The sequence below is a fragment of the Cibotium barometz genome, chromosome 66, assembly GCF_041138505.1.
Source record: "Cibotium barometz isolate CiBa-2024 chromosome 66, ASM4113850v1, whole genome shotgun sequence".
Taxonomy (NCBI): Eukaryota; Viridiplantae; Streptophyta; class Polypodiopsida; order Cyatheales; family Cibotiaceae; genus Cibotium; species Cibotium barometz.
In genome coordinates, this window is record NC_141111.1 from 11,213,305 (window position 1) to 11,241,131 (window position 27,827).

Below are 27,827 nucleotides of genomic sequence, written 5' to 3' on the forward strand. Positions count from 1 at the left end.
AGGGCGAGAGAGGGGGAGAGAGAGAGAGGGAAGGAGAGAGGAAGGGAGGGTGGGAAAGGGAAGAGGTTAGGAGAGAGAGAGACAAAAGGGAGGAGAGAGATTGAGGAGGGGGGGAGAGAGATAGAGGGAGTAAGAGTGAGAGGGGGAAGATGGTGAGAGAGAGAGGGAGTAAGAGTGAGAGGGGGAAGATGGTGAGAGAGGGATAGACAGAAGGAAGAGGAGAGGAGAGATTATGCTTAGGGAGAGAGAGAGGGAAGGAGAGATTATGCATAGGGAGAGGGAGAGAGAGCGTTCAAATGAAGAGAGGAGAGATAATGCATATATATATATATATATATATATATATATATATATATATATATAGAGAGAGAGAGAGAGAGAGAGAGAGAGAGAGAGAGAGAGAGAGAGAGAGAGAGAGAGGTGGGAGAAGGAGAGAGAGAGCAAGAGAGAAAGGCAAGAGGTTGAGAGAGAGGTAGAGGGAAGGACAGAGAGTGAGAGGGAGGGTGGATAAGGGAGAAAGAGTGAGAGGGGGAATAGGGATAGAGAGGCAAGAGGGTGGGAGATTGGGATATATATATATATATATATAAAGAGAGAGAGAGAGAGAGAGAGAGAGAGAGAGAGAGAGAGAGAGGAGCTAAGTTGGGCTAGAGGGGAGAAAGTGGGTTGGGCTGAGAGGTGGTGGAGTTTGTAGAGATAGCGGTGGGTGGGCTGGATGTAGTGGTGGAGGGACTGGAGAGAGAATGCCCACATTTTAAGAGAAGAGTTGACAGTAAAAGCTCCTTCCACTAAGCTCCCTCAAAAAACACACTCTCTGTTCATATGCATCGATTTGATACTTGACTATACTCCTATAATAGATTTATTTGTAGACTAATTGAAAATAAAACTTGTGATTAGATATTTTTAATATGAACCATCCTATAGAAGATGCTTGATACTTGAGCGATATTTTTGCACTTGTCCACAATTGCTAACTCAAGTAAGAGGTATGTTAGCTAGATTCTTCTATTGTAAATCGGGGATGTGTGCAATACCATTGCACCATGCTGGTAGTTGATATCAAAAGTGATTCCATATAAAATACTAACATGCTATGTTACTGGTGTGTGCACATTTGGGCCATGCTAGTATTATTGTTATTGTGGGTGATTCCATGTTATATACTAAGCTAGTGTTATTGGTATTGCGAGTGATTCTGTGTTATATACTAAGCTAGTGTTACTGTGTTTATGTATGTGCCTATCATATGATGTCATGTTGGGATTGATTATAAGGCGTCCTATTAATTGTATGTAATAATATGATTGGCATTGTTGTGAGGAATAGGAATGATAGAGCCAACCAAGACATCGTATGGGTGTAGGGTTATGCATCGTGCATATTTATCATTTGTGGTGTTACTTCATTTAATTGGCCATGTGTTGACATTTTGCTATTATGTTCATCGCCCATTTTGTATAGTTAGGGTGTGTTATATTTTGTGCACATGCGAGTGTAATTATTTATGGTTGCAACCTTAGTTGCAAGATTTAGCAAACCCAATTTTGTAAAGAAACTAGGCTATATAAAAAACACATGCGTGTAGGAAGTGGAGCCACTCACATCGTGGGGTAGGGGGAGATTACACCAAATGCTTTGTCTTGTGTTTTTGTCTTCATGCTTTTAAGTGCATTAAATATGTTTTTTTCCATGGTTGTTTAAAAGATAAGTGAGCAATGAGAGATTTCTCCTTGTACCAAGCACAGAGACTTCAATTTGCAGGTTGGGAATAACCCTTGTTGGATGGTAATGCAAACCTTTAACCGGGTTTGCACAACATATGCTACATTAAATTATCCCTAAATTTAGCATAGACTATTTTCATAAGACACAAATCTCCTTTTTTGCAACACAAAGCTAGCTAGCTCTCTCTCTTGCACATGCGCGCACACACACAAAATGTCAGAGTATCGTGTCACACACGATTATGGAAGAGGTCTACCAACTCATGCATGGGAAAGCTCCACCAACACATACCTAGCACATGTCAACACGTACCTAGCTTCACCAACATATACCTAGCTTGCACATACCTATGCGCACACGTGCATGGAAGAGCTCCACCAACTTGACATCACGTCGAGGAAGGCTAATATCATGATCCACCCCTTGAAAAGAGAACTTCTTGGACTACCCATGCACCCTTCTCCATGTCTACTTGCACGCGATAATCACCATTGTCGCTCGCCCCATAGTTAGAACAAAATTGAAAGGACAAACTGCCTTATAAGCAGCAATCTCACCATAGATGCTGAGAACATCCTTCAGCACTAACACTCCAATCTGTTGGCAATTCTAGAGACAGCTTGTTGCATTGTGTTAAATCAAAAATCTGGAAAAAGAAAGGTGCATAAAGAAATGCCAAGGGTTGTGTAAAAAAAAATCATAAACTAATAATGAGATATTTCCACGTGGCTCAACCAGCTTCCAAGAAGCAATGTAGAGTAAAAACACGATATGACTCTAAAAGAGAAAACTAGAATGCTTGGGTACCCTTATCCACTTGATTGCTCGCTCTTGTGCGTTGTCAACATGCTTTTGGCACAAGAATATTGTTACCATGATGTGTGTGCCATGAAGGCTTCTAAGACTTTAAAAATATTAGGGGATTCAATTAAAGAGAAAGATGAGCTCTCTATATCCACCCTTTTGAGATGGGCTAGTCAGTCACGTTTCAAGTTTGGGTATGTCTATGATAACGTCCCTACAGTAAGGGCAGGATCCAGAAGTGCGAAGCCAAGGGTCGACGCAAGGGACATGGAAGATGTGTTTGTAGCATGGGAACAAGTGCACCTTCTCGTGGGCCTTGTAAGGCTCTAGGCATATGGAGCATCCTTCATCTGCGCTGCTCGCCTCCATTTGAACTTGGTCGTACTCTTGAGTGGCCCACTTCCCGCTTCACCTGATTTCTCTTCACCCTCTCCTTGCATGCCACCGTCACCAACATCACTATCGCAAACATCGATCCCAGCATCGACAATATGGTTGCTGACACCGTTGACAATTTGTTGACAACACAAGTCATTTCTGCACGACTTTCGCACCCCCTCCCCTCCTCGACGTGTTTTTATTTAACTCAATGCTTTTTTTTTTCCACAAACTCGGTTGTTTTTTTTCTCACTTGGTGTTTATAAAAGCTGGTTTTTATGCGACCATTGCATAAGGGTCTTAGGCTACTCAAGGTAAAAAGCAGGTTAGGTGTGGCTGCTCACGAAGCAATGCTGGTGGTTGTCCGCCCAGGCGTGTGAAGCCTAAGGCACAGACAGAGCGCAAGGTTAAGAGAAGATTTTAGACGGCTCCAGAGAAGGCAGGCCTCGCGTTGTGCTGTGCTCTTTCCCAACACAAGTGGGTGGTCAGCTGTGAAACCATGGACAAGGTGGCAGCAAGAGGAACAAGTCGCAAGTGGGCCATCGATCTCTCAGAGACTTCCTCCTCATCTTCTCGCGATGTGCCCGATCCTCCCGGCTTCTCTCGAGTTTCTTTGGATCTGGTCTGTACAACAAATGCGGGTTTTGTTTTTTGGGCAGGGTCATGCAAACTGTGTTTCCATTCTAGCACTTTTCTTGTGTTTATATCCATGTACTCAGTTCTGATTTCCTTCACTGATAAACAGTGCCTCCATGAGATGGCTAGTCCCATGAAATTGTACAAAAGATTTAGTGTTGTTCAACCTTAGAGTTGCTTCGTTTGGATACAACTTAGACAACAACCCTCGAGTTCTAGAATACTCAATTTCTTGAGGTGGAATATATATTTTGAGCATTCTTCTTTGTTCTTGGTTCCTTTGATGTCAAAATACAAAGGTTGGTGACAGTTCGACCAAGACTCCGGCTAGGTGTGTGGCAGAGCATAGATTAGCACGCCGAAGGATTGGCATGGATCTGCGGGAGTCAGACCTTAGCCCCTGGCTCGGAGGTGGAGCCTGCACCTCTTTTAGGGGGTTTGTACTAATAACTTGTATCTTGTGTTTAGGAGATCCATGGGGTTGTAACACTTAGTATCAGAGCGGCCTAAACGCGGAAGGTATCGCGATGCATGGGAGAAGGTCTTAGTAAGTTATTCTGTTTTACTTTTCATGGATTCACAAGATCTGAGGGATGGTTTATTTAGTCATCTTTTGATAGAGAGTTTCCGGCTTTAAGCTAGGGATTCATAGTAGCTTCATGTGGGTGGTTATTTTTTGATGAATTTTGACTCACACGTGAAGCATGTCTTGACTTTTGTTGAGAAGATTACATTGATGAGGTTTCTCTGTGACCATGGATAACTTATTGTTGTCAGCATGGTGAGGATGGGCCGTTGTCATATTTTCCTTGAGGTGCACTAGGTTTATTGGTGATTATATTGGTATTTTTACAATGTGCAGATTTGGGTTTTGTAGAGTAGAGATTCTTTTATAGATGTAGATTTAGGTTTATCTTATGGAGTTTGATTGCTACTAGGTTTTAGTACCAGAGTGGTTACATGAGGTTGACAAGTTATGGGGATGTGTGATATATGCAGCATTGATGGTATGATCTATACTTGATTTTCCATATGCCTTTGGCTCACACATGTACTCTAGCCTAGGATCATAGAGCAAATGTTGGATGGCATTTGTTGTGGAGTCCTTGCATGTTGGAAAGGTATCGGATTTTTCACGTTTGTTTCATCTCAGATTTCGAGATGAGAAAGGTTACCTTTGTTCCATCTCAGATTTCAAGAAGAGAGAGGCTACCTTTGTTCCATCACTTATTGTATGTGAGATGGGGTTCTTGTATAGAACTTGATTATCCAGGGATTTTTCTTTGGAGGAGGCTTCAACTTCTTTTTTGGTGCGGATGCAAAGGTGGAAGTGGGTATTATGATTGGTTCCTTTGGAGAGTTCAGAACTATCATATGGGATTTATGGTTTCTTTTGAGAAGCGGTACCATTTTGGGTAAAGGTAGCATTCCTTGAGATTATTTTCCCGAGTTTGAACTCAGGTTTATAGGGGGCAACATTTTCAAGATTTGGCCAACCTTATGTAGGTGTGATTGCCTTAGGCGCCGATGAGTTGCTATAGATAGAATTATTTGAGGCAAGATTGTCATGGATGAGTGTTCTACACTCACGACAACCTCATGATCTTTATTTAGGGCAACATTGCCATAGATGAGTGTTCTATATTTATGGCAGTCCCAGGATTATGGGAGGAAATAAGAGGGAATATCATATAGGGCAAATTGATGTGGTGGGCTAACTTGAAAGTCAATGTCCTTCAGGCGGGAGTCTAGCTATGTCAAGGCAGGATTGGGAAGGAATTGATCACTCTTGATTGAATCTTATGTCTAAAGGGGGTCTTGTATGGAGTGTTTCTTGGTGGTATGGGATGCTAGGATCCGTTATGTGCAGGATGTCTAGATATATCTATATTTCTATTTGGGGATTTCTGGACTGAGGGGAAGTGGCAGTTGATTTGAGATATCAATTACTGGAAGGAAGGAAGAATGAGACTCTAGATTTTAGATGATTGGAGAGAGTGTTATGTCGTTGCTTGGCATTTGCAACTATGATTGGGTCTATATGTTATGGGTAAAGCGGTTATACTTTACCAGATGTGAGGTGAAGCTTTTTCAACTTCGCAGAGACGATTTCGATGGACCTTGGTCTACACACATATATTTTGTAGAGATTGAGATTCAAACCAAATTTTATTGAAATTGAAATCAATAGGTTTCTTGGATAGATTTATCTTCTCCAGAAGATTTAGTTTGTATGTCAAAAGAGATTGCTAGCAACCTTAGGAAATCTTTCGGAAGACTTGCAAGCTAAGGAGTGATGGATTGTAAGACGTATATGGGATATGTGTTGGTGGTATGGGACGCTAGGATGTATCACATGCGGATTTACAGGGTTTCATCAAGGAAGACGTTTTAGCTTCTGATGGGATAGCTATCCAAAACTTAGGATTGTTCGATGCATAGTTCATGTGGTGAGTGCACTAGCCTTTGATGTGGTAGATGTCCAGTTCATTAGCCACACTTTTGATGTGGCAAATGACCATTTTATTAGCCACATCTTTGATGTGGAAGATGTACGGTTTATGGGCCATGCCTCTCGCGAGGCAAATTTACAAGCTATCAGCTTTTATGGTTGTTATCCAGAGCTGTGTTGCGAGTTATTGAGTGGTGGGATTATACCAATTCGACCTAGAGAGTGTTTATGTTGGCAGATTTCGCTTGCATCTTGATCACATTGACACAGTAGGCTGAGTTGGGACTTGAAGTTTCTTGATACTTCAAGCAGTTAGAGATTGAATAGGTTCCTACTCATGATGATTGTTCTCAGTCTGTTAGGTAGCAACAACAGAGAGGATAGATCAGTTCTGGTGGAACATTGTACATGTTTTGGAACGAAAGATCATTTGATTGATCAGGATATTAGGATCTCCTTATGATGATATTGAACAGGTTATGTTTGGTATGGGTGTCAACCCAAGTTTCCTTTGAGAATTAGAACTTGAAGATGGAGTTCTAGGTGTAGTCCTAGAAAGAATTGACTAGTTGTACATCCAATTCCATAATTGTGCATTTAGCAAAGGATATGGTACAGTAGGAGAGTAATCATGCGTGTTCTGGCTTGGACACGGTCTTGATAGGAACACTTTTAGAGGTCATTTATGACGAGTGTTCAGATATTTGATAGTTATGTGGTTCTCAGAGCGGCAAGGTATTTTTATAGATCCCTTAGATACAAGGAATTATTCAATTTTGATAGGATAGGTAATTTGATTGGCTACGACAATTTTCTCTGTGATGTCAGATTATCCGATTCCTCGGGAGTTGGATTGAGGGATTGTTTTGTTCCTCACGTCTTTGGTTCAAGTTGGTCTATTTTTAGTTCCATTGAGATAATTATAGGAACAATGGCTGTAGTTTTAGCGAGTTTCTATGGTAGAGTTATGAGTGAAAAGAGTAGACATGGTGAGCTAGATTATGGAGTCAGTTGTTAGATGTAGTTTGAGCCTCCCTTGTTTATTTCCAAGATTGGGAATGTCTCTGTCTTGAGAGATGGTTGCTAGTTTACAGCATAGGTTTCTTTTGTTTCTAAGAGTGGAAACCTGTAAGGAGGGAAAGTATGTTATGTACCTAGTGCTAATCCTTATGATTAGTGGCCTAATCTGGCAAGGTTAGGGGAGCCTTGGGATTAGGAGAAAGCAGGCTAATATGGCCGCCTAAGGTTATTATTAATAAATCCATGTGTATTGGCTATTTATAATAGTTTGGTTATTTATAGCAGCAGTGGGCACTATATAAGTGAAACATGTGTTATTGTTGTCATAACCTCACTATTGGTTAGAGTTCAACCAAGATTCCGGCTCTGTGTGTGGCAGAGCATATATCGGTATGCCGAAAGACTCGCATGGATCTGTGGGAGTTGGACCTTAGCCCCTGGCTTGGGGGTGGTTTGAAGCATAGAACCTACGGTTGGGAGGTGAGCTAGCCTACACCCCTTTTAGGGCGTTTGTACTAATCCCTTGTGTCTTGTGTTTAGGAGATCCGTTGGGTTGCAACATTTGAATGGGCGTGGATAGATGTGGGTGCCAATGTGCAGGTTTGGTGGTCCAATCAGCAGCCGGCCTTTAGAGGGTCTATTTTTTAAGGGGATCCCACTCTGCCTCCCTCCTCTCCCTCCCCCCCTTTCTCCAATATCACTTTTTTCGGAAGCCTCTGCCTTTAGCCCCTTCTAGTGCCTTTTAGCATCTATCAGCAGTGCAGCAAAGCAGCACTACAGTTCAGCAACAGCCATCGTTCAGCAAGAGACAAGTTCTCTGATGTGGATTGTTTTGCAGGACTTTGTAGGTGATCTTCGGTATTCCAATTTTTCAGCCTTCAGTCACTTGGCAGGCTTATATATTGAGAGCAATTTGATAGAGTATACTGTAGTCTAGGTATCTGTGTTCTGAGTTTGTTGTCTTCCATTGCATGTTTCTCTCTGTTACTAGTTTGCTACAGATGCAGTCTTATGTTGAGTGCAAGCATAACCATTATCTAGTTCTCTAAACTTTTCTTACTAACAGAGTTGTTCGTGGATGCTGCTTTTAGGATGAGGCTGTAGCTGGTCGCCAAAAGAAGGAGACGGATACATCATGGAAGCAACAAGTAACACTCAAAAAGCCTCTGTGCATGCATAAGTGCTGGGTCTAGGGTGATTGTGGTTTGCTTTTTATTTTAAATCCCAGGCTTGATTTTATTTTCTTGTTAATGGCTTTGTAGAAAGCATGGGAGGTTGCACAAGCGCCTTTCAAAAACCTGTTTATGATGGGCTTCATGATGTGGATGGCTGGCAGCACTGTTCACCTTTTCAGCATTGGAATCACAATCTCAGCCCTGTGGCAGCCCATAAGCGCCCTCCGGAGTGTTGGCAAAAGTAATACCTTGTTCTCAAGACTCGCTATCTTATATATGTGTGTGTGTGTTTATATGAAACGCAGGGTATCGTGATGCTATGATGAGTTTATATATATGTGTGTGTGTGTGTGTGTGTGTAACATGCGGAAGCTTCGGAGAAGATCGGTAACTTCAATGCTCAGAAATCAGCACTCTTTTAGCGACGGAATTAACGCACAAACTGAATGAATATGTGCAGAAAATAGAGAGAGAGAGGGAGAGATGGAGAGGACACAGTACTGGGTCCCAAATACCCTCTGTAGGGCCCCCACCACGGATGGTGTATTTGATTTATTAGAATGATGTGAATCTGAAAGAAAAATACAAAAAACCTTGACCTTTCTTGGCCCGGAATTCCCTGCCCTTGACCGATGAACAATTGGGATTATGGACTCTCCTATTTATACTACTCCACCTAGAGCAGTCGGCCAGCTGAAGTCCAAGCGGCCAGCATAAAATGTCCCACGACTGAGTTTTTCAGCATTTAATGCTGAAAAAATCACATAAACTGCTGCGGATTCTTCCCTAAATGGCTGGGCATCATGCGCATGCTTCTACATGGCTGGACAATGCTTTTGCAAACATCTTGAGGGCTGGGCAGCCTGTATGGGCTGCCCCATACCTGCCCTACAGCCATTCAAAGGCTGCATCTCCTGCATGTCTGCCTTTAGCCTACCCCTAGGGCTGTCCTACAGCCCCTCCATGGCTGGTGGGTTCAGCCAGGGCCTTCCTGGCCCTCATGGGGGTGGTTCCACACTATCCCCATGCCCACACAAAGACCCGGGGTAGCCCTATGGGCTGGCCCCTTGTTCTAAAAGCAAACCCTAACTAACTACTGAGTGATTTGGCATTCGGTACCATACCAGATACACAGAATCATTGACATCATTCCACAGAGAGACTCACAGCGTGGACTGGCACTGTTTTCATGTGCAGGACAGTGCACACCTAACCTTGGACTCATGTGCAGGACAATGCACACCTGACCTCGGACGACTAAGATGGATCCCTGGTTGACTCGTTCCTGACTGGGCTCACATGGGACGAGTTCACCATCCCAGGTCCTGCACCTTCTATACAGCTATGTCTACGTGGCATCCGGATGCACATGGCATCCCCTTCTGCTGAACTTGACGGAAGCTGCATAGCCTCCAAATAATCCGTCAATAACGCCGGATAGTCTTCGAAACACTCTTTGTCGAGCCATACCGCTTCATGGGTCCCTCGGTCCTGAAACTTCGTGAGGAACTGTCTTAGTCTTCGGCCTGAGCCATGCTTGAAACGGTGCAGAAGGATCTGTTCTGGAACCATAAGTTCTGCTTCATCAACAATATCTGGTTCCGCTTCGTCTTTGACTTCTGAAGGGATAGGATCTGTATATGGCTTTAACCAACTGACGTGAAACACATCGTGCATAGACCAACTTGGAGGTAGCTTTAACTGCATAGACACCTCATTAATCTTTTTCCTGATGGTGGGAAAAGGTCCGAAGCTCCTGAAAGACAACTTTGGGCATCGCTTGTCCACTTGATTCAATCTTTGCTTCATAATCCGAAGATAAACCCAATCCCCTTCCGAGAACTTCATATCCCTTCGGTCTTTATTGGCCTGTCGAGTGTAGGCCTCTTGCGCTTTAGCCAGTCTGTCTTTTATTGACTCTAAAATCTCCTGATAAGACTTCGTCACTCTGTTCGCTTCAAGTACTGAAGACGAGGTCCTGGTCAACAATGAGACGAGGTCCTGGTCAACAATGACTGAAAAGGTCTTCCAAATGCTGCTTCATATGGAGTCCTGCCAATAGCTGAAGAAAAAGAATCATTCAAAACAGCTTGAACTAAAGGCAGAAATGATTCCCACTTACCTTGCTGATCGTGGACATAACACTTCAGCACATCAAAGGCCAATTGGTTGTATATCTCTGTCTGACCGTCCGTTTGTGGGTGGAATGCACCAGAAAAATTCAATTTAGTACCAAAGTTATCAAACAATGCTCTCCAAAAATGACTGGTAAACTTGGCATCCCGGTCTGACACTATGGTCCTAGGAATCCCACCAATCGGGTACCAATGCTGAATGAACAACTAGGCAATATCCTCGGCGGTCACATTGCCCCTGCAAGGAATAAGCATAACAAATTTGCTAAATCTATCAACAATAGTTAAGCACTGCGTATTACGCGTACTCGGACTGGGAGGCAGATTCGTGACAAAGTCCATCGAAATATCTTGGAAAGGACCCTCAGGAATTGGCAAGGGCTGTAACAACCCTATCTTCTTTCCACGAGGAGCTTTCACCTTTTGACAAATATCACAGCGTTGTATATGTGTAAACACATCTCGTCTCATCTTTGGCCAATAGTATTGCCGTTCCAATTTCTCTAGAGTCGATTTCATGTCCCTATGACCACCTGTAATGGCGTCATGGGCATCATGAAGAAGAGCTACCGTGAACGACTTCATGACACACAGTCGGCCTTTGTAGAAAAGCCAACCATTGCGTATCAGAAAGTGGCATGGTCCTGTGGCATCCAATGCTTGTTCCCACTGTGTACCGAATTCCTCGGAATCCGCGTACGTGTGCTTCATGTCATCTAGTCCTGTACCAACAAGATTAAGTCTAGTGGTCTGAATCGTAGTCACCTGTCCCTTCTTGCTCAAAGCATCGGCCACTGGATTGGCCTTTCCTGGAAGGTACTCAATCATACCACCGAATTGCTGGAATATCTGACTCTAGTGGTGTTGTCGATCACTCCATTGTGCACTTGGCATTGTCTGAATCTAGCATAATGCCTGATGGTCAATGCGGACCTCAAAGTCACGGTCATACAGAAAATGTTTCCAATGTTTCAAGGCTTGTATAACCGCTAGGAGTTCACGATCATAGACTGAGTAGTTTTTCTCTACGGGCAGTAATTTACGAGACATGTAAGCTATTGGATGACCATTTTGTTGCAATACTCCTCCAATTGCGATGTTACTCGTATTGGTGATCACCTGAAATGGTTCGTCCTACGAGGCAAGTGCTAAACAAGGCGCTTCTGATAAAGCCACCTTGAGGTTCTTGAATGCCTCCAACGCTCGTGGAGTCATTCGAATCTTTTGCCTTCTTGTCCTCACTCCCTTTAGCAGATTGGTGAGATCTGTTGAGAGGTGAGAAAACTTGTCGATGTGGGTGGAATATGCCTGGCATATACCCACAAATGATCTGATGTCATAAGCTGTCTCAGGTACTTCCCAGTTGACAATCTCGGCCACTTTAGCCGGATCAAGTCGAATGCCTTCAGCACTAATTATGTATCCCAAGTATTGCACTTGGAACAGATAAAATTTTGACTTCTTTTCATTGACGTTGAGCTCGTTGCTTTCTAGCAACTTAAGGACTTTCTCCACATCAATGTCATGCTGTTCAACCGTAGCTGAAAATACCAGTATGTCGTCCAGAAATATGAACACACACTTTCCAATCAAATCTCGGAAAACACGCATCATCATGTGGTTAAATGTAGCTAGGGCGTTCGTCAAGCCAAATGGCATGACCACAAATTCATAGTGGGCCCGTTTCGTACGGAAGGCTGTCTTGGGGATGTCCCCCTCCACAATCCGCACCTGGTGGTACCCAGGGCAGTATTCACCACTGTTGTATCAGTTTCGGTGAAAAGAAGACAAAAGCCCAAGTTGCCTTTGGTAACTTGGTTCAATCACAAGATTTTGTTCCAACATTCTCCACAACTGCTTCCACTTTTGTACTTGATCTCATGAATGCGGCCATCGTGGCTGGTAACTCTGCCCTTTGTTTGGCAAAAAAACTCGTCCATCGCTTTCAAACATCTGACTCCGTGCTTTTTTTTTTTGGGCTTGGCGTTGTTTCCTTTTTCGCTTTGTGTCATTTTCTACGAACGTCTGCTCGCTCCTTGGCTTCCCATTGTCTTTCTTCATATGCCCAAATGCATCAGTCTTCATGTTCCTTGGATGCTCAAAGAAACTCTTCCCAAAAAGCTGCTTTGAATGAAAACACCCCTCTATGTTGAGAAACAGCACTTTCAACCCCTCTTGCTCAAGACAATGGTGAGGGCTTCATCCCTTCGCGAACGAGCAAGGGTGGGTTAGGTAGGGGAACCCAGAATACCCGAAACTCAACAAATGGGAGTGATTTGGGGTGTCGCTGGACTGTGCGTTTGCTGCTTATGACTGGCCTGCTGTTATGCACGTACTTCTCCCTCATGCGAGATACACAGTAGATAAAGAGATGACTTAACCTACTGATGTATTCATATGCATGACTTATTTACGATGGAATAGAGATACTCAATGGTAGCACAACTCCTCCTGAGCTCTCAATGACATGATGATGAATGAATGGTGAATCATGAATGAGATGACCCTCAGCCATAGCCCTCTCTTTATAGTGAAATTTCTATGCATGTGCATGAGTTTTTCGAATGTGATACTAACAATCAGACTTGCAGTGTTTGAGCCTTTTCAGGATGCTCGGACAGACACATTACTTCCCAAGCTTGTTTACATATGCCTGAACATCGCAGGTTTACTTCTAGGTCTTTGGAAGGTATGTGCTAGATTTACACAGCTACATAAGCTCGCTTGAACACACAATCATGGGCTTTGCTTATACTTGCCTCTGCTGTATGCAGCTAAACTCTCTTGGTCTTCTTCCAACACACGCATCTGATTGGGTGTCTTCTCTTCCACCACCACCAGTAAGTTTTTTTTTTCTCTTAAGGCTGTTTCGACGACATTTCAAACTCTTTAAATAGTTGTTTCAATTGAGTATACTTATATTTCATAAATCAAAACCTTGGTACCAGATGGTTGAGTTCTCAGGAGGGGGGATTCCATTCAATTAAGTGAGCCAGGTAAGAAGTCCATTTTCTGTGTGGCTTCAGCTTTTGTTGACATGTGAGGCCAGCACATTCTGATGTAATCTTCCAGATTGGTCTTCCAAAATTCATTTTTCTGGGCTATTTTTTTATAGTGTTTCCGGATTGTTGTTATGCCAAGCTTGATCCGGATACTAATGGCAAGGTAATGACTCAAGATTCTTGAAGGCCTTTCAAAAGCAAGCATTATTATAACTTCTTGTAAAGTGACTTACATACAACCTTTTTATTTGCTGACATGAGATGATTGTACACAATAAAACCAGAGATTAATTTTGTTTCTGGTGCTAGGAAACTTTTTTTTTTGGAAATTTTGTGATCAATTTTTGATAGGTTGCTTAGTGTTTCCCTTCAAGTTTGATTGGATCATGGTTAGTAAAGATTTAAGAGTACACGACATCCACATTGCAACAGCCTGCTAACTGTAGTTGTAAAATCAAACATCGTAAAAAATTGATGTTGTGATAGTGTATCTTGCGGTTATCATTTCTCAAGTCTACATTCAATACTATATGCACTCACATTGATTCTGTTGATCTATACATAATAACATGAGTAGATTGCAGGGAAAGATCCCTTTCGTGTGATATACAAGTTCAATCTGTTGATTTTGATTCTGGGGATTCTGTACATAATAAGATGAGTACAAAGGTCCCTTTCATGTGATACACAAGTTCAATCTGTTGATTTTGATTCTGGGGATTCTCAAATAAGAAATGAAAATGTGTGCACGTGGGGAAGGGGGGTGTGTGTGTGTGTGAGAGAGAGAGAGAGAGAGAGAGAGAGAGAGAGAGAGAGAGAGAGAGCAAATGCAAATTTGTGGTCTTAAGTGATGGATGGAAAAGTAGCACTACTTTCTTGAGTTGCTTTGTGGTATTGAAATGTTTGGTAAAACTTAATGTTTTTTATTGTTTTAGTGTAAGCAATCTTCATTGTGTAAAGGCAGTAGTGACACATTCTGCTGTTTTGTATTGGATGCCTTGAGGTGGTACTTGAATATACTTGTATCTATGAGGTGTCAGAGAAAAGTGATTCAGCATCAAGTTCCCTTATGCTGTCATATGTTGATCAACAAGATCTATTTGTACTTGGTTACAGCTCGAGAAACCATCCAAGAAGCTATAGGCTTTTAAGAAACAAGTGGATTAGTAACACTTGGTGGCAAAACATCCCTCCCCCCCAACTATAGGTCACCATTCACCATTAGAAAGGTGTAATCACCACTAATAGTAAAATGAATGTTAAAAGATATGGTAGTAGTGAAAATCTAAATATCATAGTCTAGTTGAGAAATTCAAATTTGTGTAAGATTGTTCTACTAGAAGTCATCATAGGTTTTGTGTGTAGTATAAAAATGCAATGAAGACTATAAGGAGGAAGTGATTATTGAGGAGAATGATCTCATGCTTTCAAGAACAAAATAGGTGCAAAAATCACAAAAACAAGCTCAAAGACTCTGCATTTTTGATCGAGTTACAAGTAGAAACAAGAACTAGCGTTGATTTAAAGATTATGATAGTTTTGAGTCAAATATTTAAAATTCTTTGCATGTACCCAACTCAGTAACAAGGAACATCACATAAGCATAATAACTTTGGAGCAAAGAGGAGCATGTTATTTGGTCTCTTTGTAGAATAATTAGGCCAAATTGTTAGACTAAGGAAAGAGAAAAAGTTCAATAGGTTTGGAAGTGCTTTGAAACTAGCAAATACTTGTGCACAATCACTAACTATGTAGAGTCGGGAGGTGAATGAAAAAGATAAGAATAAAGAAAGAAGATAGGTAGCAAAATCCATCCACAACCAAAGGAAATTTTCAAGTGAGCCAATCCTAGGTAAATGTAGGTAAATTAAAGCTATCTGTTTAATATACCCCTTTTGTGGGAAGTGGAGGTGACCCTTCACTTTTCCTCCGTTCTAATCCAAATTTAAACCTTGAGAGTATCCTAGGCTAGGTCTTAGATATATTGTAATACAAACTTTAGTGTAAAAATTAGAAGCACGTGGCAAACAAATGCTTGTAGTTATGTTGTGACTTTAGAAGCTGCAAGGGTGAAGTTGCATTAACAAGATTTAACAAACTTAGGTCATTACATGAACTAAGTATTTTAAAGATGAATAAAATGGTTGAGTTGCATTAAAACAATTAAGCAAAATTAGGCAAATTGAACACTTCAAAGGTGAGACAAAGGGCAGGTACTAAGTTGTGAGAATTAGTGGTTACAATGGTGAGGTTGTGTTCCCAAGGTCAAGTGGAAATCCAACAACTATCTTTTGCCAGAGTGGAGACCACTATTTAAAGGGTTGGTTACACTCTGTTGGTGGTCCTAGATAAGCCCTAAAATGGTCCACTCAGCGTGCATATTCGTGTGGTCTCCAAAGACGGCTAAACTTTGGTTATAAGCTTGCTTAGGTTCTTATATTTAGTGGATTTCAGGTTTAAGGTTGATAGTCAGCTTGCTTCATCTTTACTAACTAATTACTTATCACTTTGTCAACACTATATTTAGTTTTTTGCTCACCAAAAAGAAATCCCCCAATATTTTCAAGCTTAAGTAAAGTTATTCCCACTAATGTGCATTGAAATATAATTTCCTCTAACTAACATACATATGTCTTTTACATATTTAGAACAAAGCCAAGCAACCTAGAATACCATTGATGCCTTCTTGTTTGGAATATCATTCCATATTTTGATTCTTGTATTTGTTTATTTAGATTCAAAAGCTCCTCTTACACTTAGATCTTGGAACATTATGGACATTATCTCAGTTTCACTATTGCAGACATTTGTTATGATCAATCTAGGTTTCTTGCCTTTGTTTATTATGACTAAGAAGCTCCTTTTACTATTAACAGCTTCAAACATTATGGACATTATCTCATTTTGCTATTGTGGACATTTGCTATGATTTAAGTAGTTTTACGATCTTAAACATTCCTTATTTGTGTGAAGGTATTGTCAATATTATTACATTTTATAACTTCATGTAATTTTATGTTATGCAAAAGAAGTCAGAAACCATAAGATTCTTAAACTTCAAAGCGGTGAACTTCGAGACTTTATAAAGTGAAAAAAACATGTGATGGGCTTGAATGCTAAGTCTTAAGCTAAGAGATGGAGCAAGCTATGGTCTCCCAACTTGCTTGCAACTAGCACTACAATGAACATGTAAGCCAAGAGATTTTGTGGGGATATAGTAAAGTCCTAAGGGACTAGATTAATAAATGTAAGTAGAGCCTAAAGAAAGGTAATTCAAACATAGGGAAAGAGGTACTTGCATTGAGCAAGAAAATGAGTAGATATAGAGAAGAGGTACTTGCATTGAGCAAGAAAATGAGTAGATATAGAGAAGAGGTACTTGCACACATAGTCTAGAAGAAGGGTAAAATAACGAGAAGAGGTGCTTGCATTGAGCAAGAAGCTATGATAAGGATTGTTTTACAAAAGGGGCACAAGGAGAACTAAAAAAATCTTGATAATTTACATGTAGTGAAAAGGGACCTTTGTGTGCAAAGAGTGAGTAAACTCATCTACAATGGAGCTCAAGAGAGTGTAGAGGAGCTAATTGAAGCAATCTCAACCAAATGTCCATTAGAAAAGCAGAGAAAATGTCTTATTTAGAAACAGAGAGGAGAACTTTACAACACTTCACACCTAGGACCCTATCTTGCCATAATTGACTTTGTGTCACAAGTGACCATTAATTAAATGAGACCCAACCTAATATTTTTAGTCAATGCTAAGTACTCATCTTCTCATTCAATTTCTTGTTGATAAAGCAACCAATTGGTGTCTATTTGACTATAACCTTAGCGTTTGCATGCGCCCAAGGCTAGCAATAATCATCTAAACCTCAAATTGGCTTGTATATCCCTTTTTGACTTTGCTTGGTCGTTGATGGGTGATGGGTACCTTGTGTGACTATTTTCATACCTTTTGAGCTATTCAGTAAGGATATTAATGTACTATCTTTAGTAATCACTTACTAAAGATACTAATGTACTATCTTTAGTAATCGCTTACATGATGTTTGATTTGATTATTGATGAAGTTAAATCAACTAACTATGTTTGAAATCAACATCTACTATTTTTTACCGACATGTGTCTTGTTGAAGAATCAATTATTAATGTGGCAATCCTTTGACCAGGCTTGATTTTTGATGGGCACCCTTGCCCTTCAAAATTGATAGGTTTGGTGAAATATAGCAAGTTGTTTTTATATTTTAGTGCAAGTATTTTACGACCAAAATGCTAAAAAATGGGCGTGACGCCCATCAAAAAGCAACTATGTCTTTGACTATTTTAAAACTTTGACTAGCATTGAATTGTTAACACACACACACACCCACACATCCACACACACACACCCTTTCTCTCCCCCTCTCCACTCTTTTAAAAAAGTCTCTATCAAGGAAATAGTTTTTCCTAATATCAATATGTGAACATGCTTTATTCATTTGCACAACTTGTGATCTATCTCTTCTTAATATTAGTCAATCAATATCCCTCTCTAGCTTACACAAACATGCAATCTTGTCATCTCCATCATGCACATTGTGGCATGTTGCATAGTTTGCCTTGTCCAATTACCATCCACTACCTCATTATGTAATCCATCACTTTTAGGATCATACCACCCCTCATTGACCAAACCATGTGACTCCTTAGGTTCCATAGCATAGTAGCTCTTTCTTGCATCATGCATGAATGACTCCCTAGGCATCTTGGGAAATTTAGAAGCATGTACTTCATTTAGATCCATATGTTTCTTTACTTTCTTTACTTCACCCAAGGAAGAGGAAGGAAGGGGCACTTCTAACCAATCTCCTAGTAGACTCGAGCTTATTTACAATTGTGTCAATGCCCACCCTCAATTGATCCAACATGAAGTGTTCTTTTGTTGGATGTCGTCATTGATGTTGTGCCTGAAGCGTGCTCACCTTGATGATGATGTGGATTAATCCCATATGTGTTGGGGGTGACTCTTCATTGTATAAAATGTGGAAGGGGCGCACCCCTCTCCTTATCCCTCTACCAACCTTTGTGTTGGTGGATTGAAGGATCGCCCACGATGGAGGGTGGCCGCATTTTTGGCCTGAGAGGTCCCCTGGCTTGGTCCCTACCCATTATTGCCTGCCGCTTGTGGACTATGACAGCCTTTTATCAAGGCACTCCATTAGATCCTCCACAAATTGCTTTTGCTTCTTCTCTTAACATTGATCAAGGCTTTTAATCAAGCAACCAAGGAGTAATTCCAATCCTTGGGTAGTGACAACTTGAGTTGCCTTATCTTGATTGTTAGGATCATTGGCTTGAACATCATTGCCTTCACCATCTTTTTATCCCTTCTTGGGTGCACTCTATTACCCATTTTCATGGCACCAAGATTTCAACCCCAAATCTTCACCAAATTAGGTGTTCTTTAGTTAATAGAAAGATAATGAAATGTACTTCACAATCGTATGATCACCTTTGACTTGATCAAAGTGGAAGTATTCTCAATTTAACTTTTTTCAAGAAGTCAATAGTTTTGAAACTAGCCAATTCGATCCATCAATTAGTATCCAATTGAGATGACCTTCACTGCATTAGGAAGGTCTTGGGATGTGTTATGCACCAATATGGTCACTTTTGATGAAATCAACTCGCAACATCACGTTGTTTCAAATTTTGTAGAAAGGTAACTATATCAAATTAACCCATCAAGCATAGTTTTATTTGGGTGCTTAACTGCTTGTTGACTTCTAGATAGTGAGCTTAGAGAGATTGCTTTTGGGATATGTAATCAGTCGCCTTCAAAATAGCCTGCACTATGTTGGACTAAATTAGGGCTTTTAGCAGGTCAAACTATGTCAAATTGACCCACTAAACCAGAGTCTGATTCAGGTGCTTGATGGCTTTATATGAAGCTTAGAGAAGGTACCTTTAAGCTATTCAAACACATTTAGAACAACCCACACCATTTTGGATTGAATTAGGGTTTTTTGTCAAGTGCTCAAAAGTGTCCAAAAATGTCATATTTTGCATTTAACATTCCCAAGTTTATGTTTGTAACACCCCAAAGCATCATTTGCATTGCCAAATACCATAGTGAAGGTCCATTTGTCATCATAAACCCACATATTTCATGACATCAAGTGGTTTCATGTATTGGCTTTTCTTATGGACTACCACACCTCCAAGAGGGAGCTCAATGCATTCACCTAAAGGAAGAGCAATAGAACACAACTGACGTAGGGCACTTACCAATGCTTTGAACTTGAGTCCCTTGAAGTCTCCAAGCTCACTTGTTAAGCTCCAAACCTCCAAGCTCCACCTCCACGTTGTCACCGCCGTAGAGTCGCTGGCACCGTCGCATAAGGCAATCACTCTCTCTCACTCTCCCACACAAGCATGAAACATACAAGCATAGAAGAGACATAAATGCTAGAATGCTCTCTCTCAATCTCTCTCAAGACACAAAGAAGAGCTCTCAATAGCACAAAGGGGGATTGTGTCTTTTCATTATGAGAAATTTCCTCATATACATTTGGCCCTTATTCACACTTGGGTGCCTAAAACTTACTTAACTAAGGCCTTGGGTGGCCAATATCTCATAATGTACAACTTTTATAGTGCCTTTTCATGACACTTATTAATTTCCTCAATTGGAGGAGCATACTTGTTAATCCAAGATGGGATTAACATCCCCCCCTACCTGCTGATGTAGGTTCTATCCTAAGAACCTGTTACCAAGGTTGAAAGACCTGATCACCAAGCTCATGACGGTAAAAGTTTTGGCGTGATTAAAGCTTTTGAGGGTTCTTCAATGACTCCAAAATTGTATCATCAGTAAAAGCTTCAATATTGTCTTGGGTGAGAGTATGGCGTACTTCCTGAGGTTGCCGTGGGGGAGACGGGTGAGGTGCCAATATCTCCTCCGGGGGGCGAGAGGGTTAGTGGGAAAATCTATATGTTGAGGAATGAGAGTAGAAAAGATGCAGTCGGCTTGAGACTTGTTAGTAGGTGGGGCATTAGGATATGGATTAAGTAGTTCACTAGCGACATTAGAATATACTGGGTAAGTTGAGATGGAAGATGAAGATGGTGTCTCTTTCCTGACCATGACCTGAGCTGGGGGGTGGGTGGCTAGGTTTGTGAGATTTCATAAAATCTTGAAGTTCAGGGATATCCTCAAGATTTATGTTAGGATATTCAATATGGGTGGTATCAAAAGTGTAAAGGACACTGGTTAACATGGATTCTAAATGTTTGTAGATATTATGGTATAGTTTAAGAATACCGAAAGGGTGATATAAAGAAGAATCACATAAGTTTAAGTGCTGGTGAGTATTGTAGATTTCTAACCACCCATGGATAACTTTGTGCTACCACCTCGTAGTTGGCCGGTGTTTCAGGAATATCATTTGGAACAAACAAGTCTAATTTTTCGACACTGTTGTCCAGGATTTCAGAGTTTTGTAGTACCCACACACTAACTATGAAGGTTTAATATATAATAGGGTGCAATGGATAAAAGTAAATATCCTATGGTTTAGTTAATACTATATCTCCCCGCAAAATTCCCATTATGATATGGGGTCAGCATCATGCTCAATATTTTGCTTAATGAGGGTTAGTTCACCTAGGCCTAGGTCCTTAGACAGATTTATATCGTATTGAAGCAAAAAGAGGGTTAGTGTAGACAAAATTAGAGTAAGCATTTGAGGAGGGGCCCGAAGGGTTACTGGCAAACTGACCTATCTCCGAGGCTCGCTCAAGGAGTAGGCGCGTTTCATCTGTAGGCTCTTGCCTTTGACTGCGGTCCTGTATGGCCAGTTGGCTTCCAATTCTTGTAGATGGGAGTCATTGGTGTATTGCAGAGGTTTGATATGGCTATTTCGCGGACCATCCGTGCAGCATCCAACTCCTCGAAGCGCCTCGTTGCTTCCTCCTGGGCACGTCTAGCGGTAGCCTCTCTTTCTTGAGCCTCTATGATTCTTTGAAGTCTTTCGGCAGCCAGTCTTTGACTGTCTTGTAGCTGTTGGGTGACTTGTGCCATTGAATCTTGGTGTGCTATCACCATTCTTTGCATCTCAACTTGATTGGCACACTAATGGTACCATTAAGGGCTCTCACCTTCTCTGCATGTGCCTTGTTTGTCTGTTCCCTTTCTTGTTGCAAGTGAGTAGCCCTGCTTTTTTGCTTCCTTCAGACTTAAGGATAATTGCTGGATCTGGCTTTGTAGCTCCTCTTCTTTGGCTAGGGATGTATGTTGGAGCACTGAATGGCTGTTAGCTCGTGGTTGTGGGTAACTTCCTTCTGAAGTTGCTCCTTAGCCTGCTCTAGATCCGTATTCTCTTTAATCCTCTGGACAATAGTTTGGCTTAGAACCAAATTATTATTTTCCAGCACTTTGTACTTGGCCTCTTGGTCCTCGATGGCCTTTAAACTCTTCATGATCACATCTCAATGCGTGGCCTCTGCTGCTGCTGTGTCAAGTGTTCTGTTAAGGTTTGTACTTGTGTGTTGGACTCTTGAACTTGCTTTCAAAGTGCAACATTACAATCATGAAGCATATGTGTAGTGAGGAGATGGCAACGCCATACTCGTTGCTCCTGCTCCCAAAGTGGTGCACTTGTGCCTGCTCCCCCTTTCCAGTCCAGCATGCAGCACAGGTTCAATAGCCCATTCAAGCCTTCCATAGTTTCCTGCATGAACTGCTCATAATCTATATTCTGTAGGAATGACAGCTGTGGCATTCTTTCTTCATCCTCCAAGCACCTTCTTTTCCTCGGACTGGATGTATCTTCACCACTTAGTCTTTTATCTGTATCAAGTGTGGCGCTACTGGATTGTGCACTGGGATTGATGTTGTTGTTTCAAGCTCTCGTGATTCTTCAGCTGGCACTGCTTTTGCTCCTGTCTCTGGCTCTATCTTCGTAGGTGTGTCTGTCATAGTAGAATCCTTGAGTGGAGATAGGTTTTTGAATATAAGCTGAGCTCGTCTTTGAGGAGGAGTCATCTGCTATGTTTGTTCTTGTAGGAGTCAGCTGCTATGTTTGTTCTTATGTGCCCTGACTGATAGTGGCTTCTTGCAGTGTCAGTACTTCCTGGTATGATTTAATCTCTTGTGCGAGCTTAGCCTCAATCCGTTGTGTTTCCTTAGCCACGTCTGGAATGATGCCCCTCATCTTTCTTTCTGTTTTCTTTTTCCTTCCTTTCTTGATCTCCTTCATTATGGCTTGTGTTTCCATGATGAGGACAGCTTGGCCTTCTTGCATCTCTGCAGCTGCCTGTCAGCTCTAGTTGCTCTCGAAGGAGTGCCAATTACATCTGCTCTGCTGGTTCGGGTTCTGGAATGGTCCTCTCTACGCCACATGGTTTAGGACTTGTGTAAGGAGGTATGGGTTGCATATCTTGGATTGATGGGCTTTGAGATAGTTCTCTATTTCTTGGTGTATGTAGTATGCCTAGTCCTCCTCCTTCTCTTCATGGACTTTCGCAATTCTGTTTGGTTGTAGCGGTCCACTGGCTTCACCTACATGATTAAAGACATTGCCCTCTCTACGCCACATGGTTTAGGACTTGTGTCAGGAGGTATGGGTTGCATATCTTGGATTGATGGGCTTTGAGATAGTTCTCCATTTCTTGGTGTATGTAGTATGCCCAGTCCTCCTCCTTCTCTTCATAGACTTTCGCAATTCTGTTTAGCGATACCTGGTTGTAGCGGTCCACTGGCTTCACCTACATGATTAAAGACATTGCCCTACATGCCTTCTCTATGGCCTCATCACTGATGTTCTCATATTCAGCTCCATTGGAATTATAGGAGATCTTCTGCAACATAGAATCCAAGGGCATCTTGTCAAAGGCATGGGCATATATCTTGACTGGTGGTGAGATCTACAAGCTTCACGGATTAGATCTTCCGTGATTAGGACCTACTCTATTGTTCCATTAGCCTTCATTACTGTACCCTGCTTGGTAGCTTTGTCATATGTTTTGATGTACTTGGCACAAAGCTCCGTGTCGATATTCTTGGGAAGAATCTATGCCATTCTGCAGAGGCCCACCTTCTCCAGTTTGTCCTTTATTTCTGCCTCTTCTAGGATTTGGAGGCACTCTGGGTTGTGGTACTGCAGCGTCACCTTTCCATGTGCTGTATGGATCTCCTTGTTGTTGCTGATGATGGCACCATGGAAGGCTTGGGCATATGGGACCAGGTAATTCATCTTTGGTCCTCGTGTTGGCCTCTTCTTTTGACTCACCGGGGAGCCTGTAGCACTGGCCTGTGTCACCACAGGGGTCTCTGTGGCTTCGGGGTCTAAGGTCATCTGTACATGTAAAGAAGATCAGTCTCTAGACTGGTGGGGCAGGTACCACTCCCTGTTTTTTTTTGTATGAATGGCAAGAAGGTTAATCGTCGTGATGAAAAGGGTGTTAGTGCTGGGAGAAATAAACAAGGTGTGTTAGTTGAAGAGGTCAATTATGTAGCGTGAAGGTGCAAGTCGTGAGGAGTAATCTCGTGAGTTAGAGAAAACCCATGAGACGAAAATACGTGAGAAGGATTTCCGTGAGACGGAAATCCGTGAGAAGGATTCCCGTGAAAGTTAAAGGCGTGAAAGTTAAAAGCATGAGAAGGATTTCCGTGAGACGGATTCCCGTGAAAGTTAAAGGCGTGAAAGTTAAAGACGTGAAAGTTAAAAGCGTGAGACGGATTTTCGTGAGATGGATTCCCGTGAAAGATCAAGGCGTGAGATGGATTTCCGTGAGATGGAAATCCGTGAGAAGGATTTCTGTAAGATGGATTCCTATGAAAGTTAAAGGCGTGAAAGTTAAAAGCGTGAGACTGATTTCCGTGAGATGGAAATCTATGAGTTTTAATAGCGTGAAACTGCAGGTTTTGGCAGTTCCGTGAAATTGCAGGTTTTTGGCAGTTCCGTGAAACTGCAGGTTTTGATAGTTATGCATTTATGTTTTGTTTTTTCTCAAAGATTTAATTAGTGCAAGTTGTGATGAGACCGCCTAGCGGAGTTTAGAGCGAACTCAGAGTAAAACACAAGAAATCGTTTGATGAAAATGCAAACGGTTGTTTAATGTGCAAGAATTTATGTGCCTGAGACATTCAATTGATCATGATCAAAGTTTAAAAAGATGAAAAATAAAAGAAAAACAAATAAGGGTCCAAGCTCCCACCTCAATGCGTGAATGTCAATTAGAGTTCGAAGAAGAGGGGATGTGATGTAAGAAGACTGATTGCGTGAGCACATGATGGAAGGTTGATTGCGTTGAGCACACGATGCAAAATGACAAAAAAGGAAAGATTTTTGAATTTATGGTGCAGCCTTCGAATTGGGCAGTTGCCTTAATGAAGAATGCCTGCGGGGTGGCCTGTGAGAAGTGACCGTTTCACGAAGTGAAGCACTTTAGACCAGTTCACGACGTGAAGCATTTTAGACTAGTTCACGACGTGAACTATTTTGGATTAGTTCACGTCGTGAACCTTTTAAGACTGGTTCACGGTGTGAACCTTTTTGTATCCGTTCATGGCATGAACTTTTTCGGATCATGAGTGTGCAAGATTGATACCTTCTATTTCTCTTCATGCTCAGTCATTCAAACATGCATATAAAGGAGTGAATGATACCTAGTTTTACATTGTATCCATTTCGTGACTAATGGATACCTTCATCTTTTATTACCATGGGAACCAAGGTGACACCTTGGCACTTCTGGGGTTAGGTGTTGTTGTTGCAGGCATTTTAGCTCTGTGTGGGAGTGTTTGATTCTTCCTTCCACCTAACTGAACAGTTTTACTATAGTGAGTCATGTGGATTGGGCCTTTTATCCATGTCCCTTTGCTGAACTTATTTTTTTCTCCCTTTAAGGTCCTTGTCCAGCTCCTTGATTCGAAGTGGTTAACTGGTATTGTTTTGGCAATACTCAACTCATCTTGTTCAGTTGTATTCTTTCTCCACAGTAGTGTTTGTGTAGTTTGAGCATTGGTTTTAGTTGGGAGTTGGTTTTGCATGCTTTTACTGCCCTTTCCTTTGTATTCAGAGCTATTTGTAACGGTGGCCACTGGGTGGGGTTTGGGTACCCACAGTGTGGTATTGCCTTGGTAGTATCCTTGTGCCAGTAGTAAATCCTTTCGGACCCATTTCTTGTGGAATGCCTTGAGGAGTTTTGATTTGTATGGAGTACTGCCAACCTACTCGTGAAGCTCATTTCTGATTTTTGACTCCCTTTTGAACCCTTCTTATTGTTTCCGTATTAACCTCCTTCTCCTCCTTGTGGGGTTGGTTTCTAAGTTGAACCTTGGGCACCCATTGTTGTGTAACCTGTGACTTAGGATGTTGTTTGTGTAGGGTTTGCAGAATTGATGCCTTTTTTGCTTCATGAGTTGATGTCACCGTGCTTGGTGTTGCTATCTCCTCAATCATGGCCTACTTCCCTGTGTTTGTCAGGCTCCATAAGGGTACGGAAATGACATTGTCACCCCCATTCAACAGTGTTGTCCTCTTCTCCCATTCAACAGTGTTGTCCTCTTCTCCCATTGGATATTACATTTGTTGGTGCAAATCTAGAATCGTCCTAGGATCGTTTCCTCTTCCATGGAACCTGCAGGCATGACAAACACCTTTCCAACCAAGGAATTATTTCTGATGGAAATGTTAACACTTAAAAATCCCTCAGCTTTCATAGTTGTCAAGTGCACATTGCGTACTTGTGCATTGGTGGGTTCAAGGTGCGGTCTATCTAAGGCTACCCATGTCTCATATGAGATCAGGTTATGACTTAATCCCGTATCTATTAATGCAATGCTTGTTTGCTGCATGGCATTTAGCCACACCTTGAGTCGTGCTGGCTCAATGTTTAATTCCTCTTCATCCAGGAGAGTTAAGGAAGCCATGTTCACGTGCAACATTCTCTTCTGGAGTAAGTGTTTAGCTTTGGCCTCCCTTGCCTTGGCCTCTTCTTGAGCTTTCTAGATTTTTTTCCTTTGCGAGCTGTTTTTGTTGTTTTAAGAGATGTTCTTGCAAGAGCATATCTTGGGTCAGTGGTCCAAAATATTTTTTGAGTTTACTCCCATTGACGTAACCCTCCATCTGTATGCCGTCAATTGTCTCAATTCTAGCCAACCCCTGAGGTGCGATCTCAGACACTCAGAAGGGTCCTAGGCCTCTGTACTTGAGTTTCTTTTTCTTGGTGCTTCCTACACCATACATGAGGACAAGGTCCCCTGTTTCCAGTTCTTTTTGTTTCAAGTTTTTGTCAAACCAATGCTTTCTGCATAGTTTCTCGATCATGAGTCCATACGATGCAATTAGTCTGGTCTCATCAAGCTTCTCTAAATCAATTAGCCTTTCAGCTAATGCATTCTCTGTTAGATGTTCTTGCACTGCAATCCTTAAGCTCGGAACTAGGTATTCCATAGGCATTACTACCTCAACACCATAAGCTAGACGGAAGAGAGTGTATCTTGTCGCTACCTTATATGATTTTCGGTATGCCCATAGGGCTGCTGTCAGCTTATGCTCCCAGTCCGTTTGACTTGCTTCCAAGGTTTTTGTCAAGATAGTACAAAAAAATTTGTTTGTACTCTCTGCACCATTAGCCTATGGATAATAAAGTGATGATTTTCGATGGACTACTAAGAATCCAGCCAGTAAATGATCAATCTTCACCTCATTAATGAAATGTGAGCTGCGATCAGTAACTAATTCTAATGGGCAGCTAAATCTTGAGATAATTTTCTCATATAAGAATTTTGATGTTGTTCGTGCATCAGCTTGCTTTGACGCTCTGGCTTCTGCCCATTTGGTGAAATAGTCTGCGGCGGCCACGATCACATATTGGGCTTATGATGGATGTCCCACTAGACTAATAGGTCCAACAAAATCTACCCCCCATTTCTCAAAGGGTTGTCTTAAAATAATAGGGGTGAAGAGCGGCATCTTGTCCCTTTGTTATGGGATAGCAAATCGCTGACATTCGTCGCGCACCTTTTGACAAATTATATGGCATCCTCGAACAACATAGGCCACCATGATCTTGCTTGAAGTACCTTGCGAGTCGTAATCTCTCCAGCAAAATGCCCTCTGGCTATCCTTGAATGAGCTTCATTAAATATCGTGACAAACTCATCTTCTCTCACACATCTTCTTAGGACATTGTCTTTACATAGCTCATATAGTTCTCTCGCAATTAACTGATAAGGTGCAGCAAGCTTGATAAGCCGCCGCATTTTATCTTTGTTCAAGGGTGTTGCAAAAAACCATAGGCTAGATAATTCGATATCTCCTCGCTCCATTCAGGTACCATGTCCAGTTTGAACAAACAATCATCAGGGAGGTCATCATCAACACTAGTTGTTGGTTCCCCATTTGGAATTCTTGACATATGATTGACCAACACATGCCGTGTCCCTTTCCTTACTATAACTGTAAAGTCGAATTCCGATAGTAATAGTAACCAACGTGTGATTCTTC

General features: G+C 41.7%; 1 protein-coding gene across 2 annotated transcripts; it reads left to right on the forward strand.

Moving 5' to 3' along the window:
- Positions 1–3,199: 3,199 nt before the first annotated feature.
- Positions 3,200–13,659, forward strand: LOC147602768 (uncharacterized). Of its 2 annotated transcripts, none has more exons than XM_086797663.1 (7): positions 3,200–3,532; positions 8,110–8,166; positions 8,281–8,434; positions 12,920–13,017; positions 13,103–13,168; positions 13,277–13,324; positions 13,444–13,659. In XM_086797663.1, exons 1-6 carry the CDS (start codon positions 3,410–3,412, stop codon positions 13,313–13,315), a joined length of 537 nt encoding a protein of 178 aa, XP_086653789.1. In that variant the 5' UTR covers positions 3,200–3,409; the 3' UTR covers positions 13,316–13,324; positions 13,444–13,659. The 2 variants fall into 2 exon arrangements, with proteins under 2 accessions (XP_086653789.1, XP_086653790.1); XM_086797664.1 differs by having other exon boundaries at positions 13,470–13,659.
- The last annotated feature ends 14,168 nt before the right edge of the window (positions 13,660–27,827 follow it).

Coding starts and splice junctions, on each gene's coding strand:
- LOC147602768 (XM_086797663.1), top strand. CDS start 3,410: ATGGACAAGGTGGCAGCAAGAGGAACAAGTCGCAAGTGGGCCATCGAT. Junction 8,435..12,919: donor CCTCCGGAGTGTTGGCAAAA/GTAATACCTTGT, acceptor TCAGACTTGCAG/TGTTTGAGCCTTTTCAGGAT. Junction 13,169..13,276: donor CTTCTCTTCCACCACCACCA/GTAAGTTTTTTT, acceptor CCTTGGTACCAG/ATGGTTGAGTTCTCAGGAGG.